This window comes from Spea bombifrons, chromosome 6 (assembly GCF_027358695.1).
Source record: "Spea bombifrons isolate aSpeBom1 chromosome 6, aSpeBom1.2.pri, whole genome shotgun sequence".
NCBI lineage: Eukaryota > Metazoa > Chordata > Amphibia > Anura > Pelobatidae > Spea > Spea bombifrons.
The window spans coordinates 43,425,828-43,436,498 of record NC_071092.1 but is presented as its reverse complement, the minus strand read 5'-3'; the positions used below and the strand labels follow the sequence as shown (position 1 = coordinate 43,436,498).

At 40.6% G+C, this 10,671-nt stretch overlaps 1 protein-coding gene across 1 annotated transcript; it reads left to right on the top strand.

The window, feature by feature from the left end:
* Window positions 1–805: 805 nt before the first annotated feature.
* On the top strand, window positions 806–10,273 carry EIF2B3 (eukaryotic translation initiation factor 2B subunit gamma). Its single transcript, XM_053469916.1, has 11 exons — window positions 806–959; window positions 1,122–1,261; window positions 2,117–2,276; window positions 2,522–2,633; window positions 4,479–4,568; window positions 4,891–5,015; window positions 5,415–5,605; window positions 5,848–5,925; window positions 6,518–6,666; window positions 8,243–8,346; window positions 10,149–10,273. Exons 1-11 carry the CDS (start codon window positions 806–808, stop codon window positions 10,199–10,201), a joined length of 1,356 nt encoding a protein of 451 aa, XP_053325891.1. The 3' UTR covers window positions 10,202–10,273.
* Window positions 10,274–10,671: the final 398 nt, after the last annotated feature.

Below are 10,671 nucleotides of genomic sequence, written 5' to 3'. Positions count from 1 at the left end.
CCTTGTCGGCTTTTAGATACATTCCAGACAATTCGCATTCGACTGCAGTACAAATTTATATATATATATATATGTTTATAAAATGAAACATATGGTTAGTTCACTTAAAATCTAAAGGATTTCTGTTATAAAATGAATTTAAAAAAAATCAATGAAGTGCCTTAAAGGACCCCTAAATCCATGCACCCTCCTGTCTTGCCTTTGTTGATATAGGATAAATTAAAACCACAACTGTTAATCTTGCCTAAAGCCCCTCTATTTACAACCGTGAAGTTATTTATATGAAACATCGCTTTGAAAGCAACATAGTGTATCATGTTCAGGTTTTCAGCTTTGCTTATAGTCGTAGTTTTCCATAGGAAACGTATATGAAACCGCCCTATTTATTCTTCAGATCATGTCTATATAGTACAGAATTCTGTTTGCTGAATCGCTCATGTCCTTTACGTGGAATAGTAATCATTTACTAGAACCGCATAATGTACAGTCCAAGCAGAAATGTTTAGACGATACAAGGTTCTATTCTTTAGTCCATAACTGGGAAAAAATGTTCTAAGTGGGATCAATCTTTCATATTTGGTGGTCCTGTCAAGATCTAGAACGACCACTTTGAACTCAACAGTAGATCGTGGTACGCTGTCTAAAAGAAACTCTTTCTTGGTTGAAAAAAATAACACAATAAATCTTAACTGTTTAAGTATCTTTGAAAATAGTTTGCCGATTAGTGAATTTTCTCGTCTTCTGGCAGGCCACATACATCTGAAAACACGCAAGCCTTTTACTGACACCCAATCGTCGTAACAAGATGGCTGTGGAGTTACAAGCCGTAGTCATGGCTGTTGGCGGTGGCTCTCGGATGGTGGACCTAACCACTGGGATCCCAAAGCCGCTGCTTCCCGTGGGAAACAGACCTCTCCTGTGGTATCCACTGAATATGCTGGAACGAGCCGGCTTTGAAGGTAAGTGACGTTAAATGCATGGTGCTCATTGATTTTAAAGGTGTTATAACAGTATTTTTAACACTTTTAAGCCTCTTCTCTCTCTCCGCACATCCCTTCCCTGATGATTTTGTTTAATCTCACTTCATTGGAGTTGGTAACTTTCCCGTTTTTTGCATTTAGAAGTAATAGTGGTGACAACCAAAGACGTACAGAAAAGTTTCCCAGACACCAAAATGAAAGTGGATATTGTGTGTCTACCGGAGGATAAAGCTGACATGGGGACTGCTTATTCCCTGCGTTATATCTACCAGAAGATCAAGGTAAATCAGGTTTCGGGAATTGAGTGGTAGTATTCGAGCGTTAGAGTGAATTTCTGAGGCGTTGAACTCTAATCTTTAATGTTCACGTAAGTATAGTTGACCAGACAGCAACTGAGTGAAATAAAGTCAATCTTTGATATTTTTTAGTGGACCAGCATGTGTGTGTTACACTACCGTTCAAAAGTTTGGGGTCACTCAGCTGTTTTCGTGGAAAACGGGGAAAAATTCTAGCTGTAACATAATTGCAAAAAAAAGTTTTTCTAACGATCAATTAGCCTTTTAAACTTAAACTTGCTTTAGCGAACACAGGAGTGATGGGGTGATAAAATGCCTCTGTACGCCAATGGAAGATATTCCATTAAAACCAAGCGGTTTCCAGCTGTCATTTACAAAAAAGGTGTCATTTACAAAAAAAAAACAAAATCTGCACTGGATTTTGATCCATTTCATGTCATTTTATTGGACCAAATTTGCATTTCTTTAAAAAAACAAGGACATTTCTAAATGGCCCCAAACGTTTGAACCATTGTGTGTGTGTATATATGTATGTATGTGTGTATGTGTGTGTATATGTATGTGTGTGTATATGTATGTGTGTATGTGTGTGTGTATATATATATATAATATCCTCAAAAGCATTTTTCAAAAAGAGAGCCAGGGTTGGTAGTAATCCTGGGCGTATGGGATGTAGATCCAGCCTTATGTAAACCAAGTTATTGGCTTGTTATTGAATTTCAGAAATTGGTATATAGAAATCATTGTTTTTGTAATTGAAACAACACATTGAGAATATGAGGCCCCAAATCTGATCAAGTTGCTTATTCTTTTTTCTTCTTTGTCTATTCTGTTTTTCAGAGCGATGTTTTAGTCATCAGTTGTGACCTCATCACCGAGGTCGCACTTCATGAGGTTGTTGACTTGTTCCGGGCTCACGATGCCACACTGTCCATGTTAATGCAGAAAGCATCTGAGCCCACTGAGCATATCCCGGGACAGAAAGGGAAGCAGAAGGCAGGTAAGATGAGGGGGTTACTCTGAACTTTGGTTATCCCTCTAGAAATGCATTTTGTCTTCAAATTTTTTGTTAATTCTTGAGAAGGGTTAGCTTTATTGCCTGCATAAATACCGCAGAGTTGTAAAATTGTTTATTGTACATTGATTAACAATATACTTTAATAAATTATGTTTCCATCCTTATTGTGAACGCAAAATAATTGTTTTTTCTCCTCTATCCTCTTTCTGTTTTGTCACTTGTTCCAGTGGAAGAGCGGGATTTTATCGGGGTGGATGACACGGGAACGCAGCTTTTATTACTGGCTAATGAGGAGGACCTGGATAGTGGTCTGGATGTGAAAAAATGCATTCTGCAGAGGTGGGTATTGTGCGGGCATCCACAAGCTCAGCGCACATTGCATTTTAGCTCCCCATCCTTATATTTTTGAGGTTTAGTGGACAATTCCTTATTCAAATTAAAATGTTTGAGATCCAGCTATTGTTACCAGGTGTTTTACCCCTGGGGCAGATTTTATGCTGACACACCAGGTAGGGTAGTGACTGTGCACATTTATTATGATTGGATTTGGCAGCTTTTGACTTGCAGGAGCGGTGGGGCTGCTAACACGCGGTGGGGCTGCTGGTGGGCCATGCTTCCCTTAAACGAGTAATCAACTTTTTTTGCACTGAGAAATGAAAATAAATGCATCACTGGCAGTCTGAGTCAATATTTACAAGGAAAGGTCCCTGTCAGTCCTGAAAGGCTTTTCTGCTATTGCTCCTAACTTTCTATAGAATGCCCCCCTTTTTTTAAAATAACAATTAAAATTAAGCATTCTGTATTACACACATATATAACTTTCCACAACCCAAAATGCACAAAGGGTAAATGAATGAGGCGCTTACAAGTTATCTTCCATAAGTAGTATATGACCATAAATCGTACATTTCTCGCTATTATTGCTAGCATGTTTGATGTTCTATCCAATCAGCGACTGCTGATACAAACCCGTTTTTATTATTTATGTAGCTGAGCTGTCACGCAACACATTTGTCAAACACGTAGACCTTTAGTGACCTCTGAAAACTGAGACAAGAGCTACAGGCATGGCAGGAGCACACACCTGGAAGTACATCTCTGATTAGTGACCCTTTAACTCATTGACCTGTGACCCCAGTCCATCATGGCTGCAGTGAAGGCCAATCTCTCAGATCCTTTGTATATTTGTATGTATCAGCCCAGCCTTATGTCCCGGAGAACTTACTTACAAAGCCACCCACACAGGATAAAACCAAAATCCGTGTCAGTGTCGTTTGGAACATGAATCTGAAATTGAATGATTTAGTGTAATATTTTTAGGGGGTGTGCATGAAATCCCACTTTAAGACTATCATTGTGACTACTTATTCTTAAAACTTAGTGTTTAACGAAAAGCAATCTGCAGTTCTCTCTTTTTTGTACAATATTTTTTACCAAATTCAGAATTAATGAAACATGAATAATAATTTTATTTCATAATCAAATCTAATTTAAGTTTATGGCTTTTGGGGATCCGCAAAACACATTATTTCCACCAATAGCGAATAGAAAAAAAAATATTTTCTCTGAATCTTTTTTTTATTATTATTGTTAATAATAATAATAATAACTATTTTCTATTATTATTTTTCTATTTCACTGTCACCCCTCATGAAGTGTAATACACCGATCTGAATGATGTATGTTCATGGCAGTTGACGTTGACAAACCTCCTGATTGGGGAAATAATGGTTCCCGCTGCTTTTAACCTCGTCTCCTGTGATCTCTCCCAGTCCGCCGGGCGGCAATTTAAATGCCGCATTGAAAGAAGCATCCTGACTTTATGTCGGGGTGTAAGAATGTGTTTCCAAGGACAAAATCCACGCAAGCAGCCTTGGCTTTAGACAGCAATGTGGTCCGAGCCGCATGTGTTTTTTGTTTATTATTTTGTGCTTTAAGGTTACAAACTCAGTTGATGTTCGGGGATTACAGAAAACATCTGCAAATTCCTACATCCTTACTTGACAACATATTGTTGATACAGCTTGCCTGTACGTTACTTGGTGGTTACATTGTATTACTTCAGACAGCTATTAATTTATTATCTTTCAATCTTGATCGGAGACACAATGGCTTTCTAAGAGGATAAGTTTGTCGTTGGATATGTTACTGAACTCATGCGGACGTTGCCTGTCTCCCCCGCAGGTACCCTCGAGTTCACATCAAGATGGGAATGGTAGACGCACATCTGTACTGCCTGAAGAAATACGTGGTGGATTTTCTGGCTGCCAATGAGTATGTACCCACGGGGCCAGTACTTTAACCCTTTCATGTAGCTGCGCCTTTAAGACTACTTGACTATGGGCAAGCGTGTGTTCATGGACCTCTCAGTACAGTGACAATGTGGACTACTAAGTGTTTAAGCTTGTGGTCCTACTTTTTATAATCGTATAGATATCATTGCGCACAGAGTTGTAACAGCTTCAGTGTATTTGTTCTTCACACATTTGTTCTATTAAGGCCTATATTAAGAAGACCATTTTCTATACAGTTTTCAGATACAGATCTGCCTCCATGTGATCGCTCTCACTCGTATTTAATCAAATTACGTCTGCAGGTCCTTCTCCTCCATCCGAAGGGACCTGTTGCCATATTTGGTTGAAAAGCAATTCTCATCCTCTGCGTTATCCCTGAAAGAGAAGAGTACAGAGCATGATGGGAGCAAGGAGAACAAGCCCTGTGGTAAGACATGCATCGTTTGCATTCTTTCTAAGCGTGTTTCACTCTCTTTGGGCAGATTCCAATTATCATACCGCTCTACCGTGTTTTAATGGGATTCTGTTAACCCTGTGAGGTTTATTTAGTAAACCGGGAGTTGAATTGAGATCAGAGGTTACTGAGATGTCCAATGATGGAATACCAGGGCTGAGCTGGACACTAGGCTTAGCTCAGCTATTAGGAGACGAAAAGCTACAAAAATGTGCAGGGACCCATAAGAGCTAGAAGGAAGGAGCTGTTTTGGCTGCCATGTTTTTTTCTCTCCTGTGGTTAACCACAGATCTTCTGAGCTGAAGCTTTCTGGTGCCTTTGTTATCAGTGCTGTTGATACGGCTCTGTCTCTGTTCATTTGCTTCCTTGCAGACATATACAGCTTTATAACACAGGATGAACTGATGGACACCGCACTCGGTATGTCATCCTGGAACGACCATCGCGGCGACATGCGAGACCCATACCACGGGAACAGACTACGGTGTTATGTCCACATAGCCAAGAACGAATTCTGTTGTCGAGTAAATAGTCTGGCTACCTATATCGAGGCAAACAGACAAGTGAGTTCTAAAGCAGCTTTTTCTTTCAAACTTCTTGAGGGTGGAACAAGGGCCTTGCAGTCGTATGGAGGGTCCGCATACATCAGTTATACACGAGGAAGGGTTCCATGTGCATAAAGCTTTAGAAAATCTTCAGTACAGTGATACATTTATTTGCATTTTTTTAAGGATAGATTTCTATCTTTCCAACACGTTTTAGTGCCAGACGATGTCATTTGCCAATCCTTCATTTGTGTTAACAGGTTCCACGACTGTTGTGTGCTGTTTGCAGTGAAGATCCACAAGTCCATCCGACAGCAGTGATCACAAACAAACTAATGGTGAGCAATTTAGAAAATATTTAGGCTTCTTTGGAACAAATAAATTCCATTAGCCATCATAAGTAACCATTATTATTATTATTATCTTCTATTTAGCAATTTTCGCAGCATACTGTCTCTTCCATTCTTGTTTGCCTTTCTTGGTACCCTATACTTCATCTGTTCCTAACACTTTATTCTCCTATTTATTAAGTTAACTTTTATTAGAAATTAATTCACATAACTCTTTTAAACAGTTATTCTGTTGGGTTACACCCCTCCCCCCGTTTTCTCTGATACTAATGTGGGCTCCAAAGCAACGTGGAGATTATTTATAAAAGCAATTCTAGTGAAAGTTTTAAAAGGTGGCATAGTAACCGATGAAACCTTTCTACTGATTGCACCATTCTGTCAGTTGCCATGGAGATAAGACTACTATTAGCTATGTCTAATATACTAATTTTACTGTATCTAAATCATGGGGAACAGATCTAGTATGTTAGAAAGTGTTTGTCGTCGGTTTGAACAGCCAGTCATGTCCTTTCACCATTGCTCTCACAAAAAATCGTCTAAAAAAGATAATAAAAATAAATGATAACCATTTTAATAACAGGTCGGTGGAGACAGTATGATTGGCGCACAGACCCAAGTTGGGGAGAAAACATCTATAAAGCATTCCCTGGTGGGATCCAACTGCAACATCCGGGACGTAGTGAAGATCACCAACTGCATAATAATGAACGGGGTCACGGTGCACGAGGGGCAAGTATCTTTCTGTCAGATGCAGACTTCTCCACTAGGTGGCGCACTGCGCCTCTCCATGACGCGGGATTCCAGTGAATTGTAGAAGAGGGTATTTAGTCAGTTTTATAGAACACCCACCCTGAATAAAAGGTGTCAGGGTGACCCACAGAGTGCAAAGGTCTCCAGGAGATGCCTGCTTTCCTTATGTTAAATCTAAACCATTTATAGGATATATAATGGCAGATGATCAGAAAAGGCTCTCCCCCGGTAACCAAATGTTTAGTGTTTTTTGTGTGTGAATGTATATTTGTATATATTTGATAATTCTTTATCTGCATTCCTGTGTATAATAGCATATGAAATTGGTCATATATGAATACTGGGTTTATGGAGACACGTTACACGCAGTTCACAGAGCTTTTCGATTGCTACCTCGTCTCCCCTGATCACTGTGAGGTCTGTGTCTGATACACTGGGGGGGGATTACTTTGTTTACAAGGCGTGTGTGCTTGTAGGGCAAGGAGGGGGCCAGGCCCGTGCTGAGGTGTTTCATTCTGTTCTTGTTAGGTGGTCCGGCTGTCTTAACACACAGATCTGTGTAATCTCCCCCCTTCTCCTCCCAGCATCTTTCTATGCTTATAATTCCTCTTTTCTTCCTAGTGCCACTTACCCCAACCCCCCCCAGCATGGACACCCACATACATGGTGCCCCACCCCCATCCATGTCTAAAAAGATCTCTGTCCTCTGCCACCCCCCCTGCTTAAAGGGGTTAGATCATCACCGCCTGATCTCCAAAACAAGATTCAAAAAGGACTCCCCCCCCCTTACAAATTACCTGTCTTCTTCTTTCTTCGCTCTCACAGTCAACAATTCAATTATATGAGCGATGCAGCATTTCTACTGAAGACGACCTTCCCATTCTGTATTTCAGAAGCTGATCCACCTTAAACATTAATTGCCCTTTCTATCATATTAAACAAAAAAACCTTAGCAGATCTTTTTTTTCCCTGAAGGTCTTGATGGCATAAATGGACACAGAATCTTCTAAGAACCTTTTTTGTCACAAGAAAATGTAATCTTCCCAGAAAAATTCATGAATGAGACAAAGTTTCACGTGCCAGTTATTTCTCGGAAGGGTTTGGGCATTCAGCAGTACTGGGAACGATGTTAAAAGAATATGACATGTCAGCTAGTTAAAGAATGGCAAAGAATCGCGGGAACTTAAGAGGACTAAAGGTTTGGTCTATACTGTAGTTAGCCAAATATTCTCTTTTTCAGTAGGGCCAGTATGCAGGTAATATGTTTTTAAAGCGAACCCACTGCCCAAAAAATACTCTAGTTAATTAGTTAATTATCTCAATTTTGTCTCATGGGTAAACCACCTGTGCTGTATACTTTTATGTCACCTACATGTTATTTTCTTCACACCCACCATGTCCCCATCTTTTTACCCCAATTCCCTTTTTTTTTAACCATGTTCTCTCGAGCACTAATATTTTCCCTTCCAATCTTTCTCATCTTTTAAAATGGCTCTCGTGTTCATATCCTCTGCCTTTTTTTATATGTTTCTCTATCCTGTTTTTCTCCCTATAGCTGCACCCTCCAAGGCAGTGTGATCTGTAACAATGTTGTGATCGAAAGCGGAGCAGAAGTCAAAGATTGCTTATTGGGACCTAACATACACATCAACAGCAAAGGTGAGCGTCGGAGATGATGTGTGTTCTACAGATATGGTATCATTTTCTCAGGTCTGACGACATTACACATTAAGCCATCTGATGTAGGGAGACGAATCGCCGCCAACTTGCCCCGCGCTAACTTCAATACTATTTCATCCAAATTCAAAACCAGTGTTCTTTGAGAATGCATAGTTCTCCTCTCTTCAGACTATTCAAGAGTGATATACATATTTTGAAATATTTCTATGCATTGGCATATTTTATTGTCATGTGTGAGTTTATAAAGATTTCATTGCTGATAGATTGGTTTTGAAAAGTCGGCAATAACATAATGTGCTTAACACATGAAGCGATACCGTTTGCAGTGAATCAGATTGCGCCTTAGATGATCAGTCCGATACTTGCTTTAGATAAGGAGTAAACATTTGGTGTGTTTAGTCATTATGGTAGAACATTTGAGAGAGTAGTCCAGAAAAGGGCCAGCCGTTTGGAGAGTGTGATCATACAAGGCTCACCAGACAGTTGGAGATTTGCAGTCTGATTGAAAGATTAAATGATGGCCGTGTGTGCACGCAGTTACACTTCACCACCAGCGTTCAGACAGTTAAATTTGAGCTGCACGTTCTCACTGCATCCACCTATGTCTCTTGTGAGTGCTGGCTACTGATCATGGGAGTTGTAGTTTACGAATAGCCCCGTTGGAAAGGCTTTAGACCCCCCTTTCTGTGTTTGGGGAAGGAAGGTGGGGGCCGAGGCTCTGACATGGAGGATTTAAGAGCTGTTATGGGATCTAAGCCCTGATAAAATACTTTACTCTATAGTGTCAGCTTCCACAGGAGAGGATTCTGCATGAATGCATTCAGACTAAGTGCTGCGCCGCACTAAAACTTCATGTAAATACATGCTTGCGTTATTGTAAGTGTCTGTCTAAAAGATTTGTGTCAACACAGTCCGACTGCTTTCATTACGGATCCTGGGAGACCACCCTGAAGGACTGCCTCACCGGGGTCAAGTTCAAATTATCCGCTCTTTACAGGTGTAGCCATAGACCGTCAATAAAAGCAAGCGTTTCAATGCAATACAAACAAATGCTTACTTCCCAAGATGAAAGACCTACAGCAGGATTATACAAAATGCGATCGGGGCTAGAACCGAGCGAAACGTTCCACCCGTACTCGAAAAACCGAGGGAGACAAGACTTTCGTTCCCAGGATATTTTTATTTCGCCATGTAACGTTAGCGCTTAAGTCTTGCTGCGGCGTTTGATGATCACAATGCGCCTTTAACGTTATTCTAGGTTCCCAACAACAGCGTTTTTCGCCCTTAACAAATCCTGTGTGTTTTAAGCAGTCTAATGAAATCACTACACCAGAGAGGTGGTAACCAATAGAAAACGGCTCATATGTTAAAGAACTACAACTCCCATGATGCACAATCCTTTAAGCGTGTAACCTCATGAGCGGCACCCTCAAAAGCCTACTGTGGACGAGGTCCTCGGCTCCGGTTGTAACTGTGTGTATAAATATGTCTTTGTTACGTGTTAACCCACCGTGTTTAATTGTACAACGCTGTGGAATAGGTTAGCGCTTGCACAGACAGCCGCCGCTCTTGACAGACAAGCTGGCCAAAAGCAGCTGTCGAGTAAGTAACTGAGAAGCGTTTTTCTATGAGACACCAGATTACGAGAGGCAGCGACGATGAAGCAAAAAGGTTTGGTTCGCTGATCCACAATTAACCCTTTTGTGAGCGGAAATGCAAGGAAAGCGGTACCTGTGTGACTCCCATTGCATTTATTCTCTTTCCTTTTCTTTTCTTTGCAGCAAAACGTGTCAACGAGATCATCATGGGCAACGAGCAGCTGATGGAGATCTGACCTTGTCTTTGGCTCCATGTCCTCACTCCCTCCCTGTCTTATTTATATAGGAATAAAAGATGTGGAGCTTTCGTTCCAAGCAGTGTTTGTTGAAGCAGGTGGTACAGAAGGGGGTGGGGGGGGTCATTCGTCTTATTGTCTGTACAGACTTAATGCGGATCCAGATAACTTCTTACAAGGTTCAACATTGTGGGGATTTTTTTTAAATTTAGACGTATTTTTTTATTTGACTACCCAAAGGAATAGGCCAAGAGACCCATCACCCCTGGGGCAATTCCAGTGATGTCTGAAGGATAGAATCATTACTTTTTCCAGGTTCACTAATGCATGATCGACATGCATGCAAGTAAATGATAAATATAAATGATATAAATCCAAAAGTTGGAATGTACAGAGGCTTTCACCCAACTGAGGCTGAGTGGATCAGCCGCCCTTTAGGTCCTAAATGGACAGGAACGTTTGATCGCACG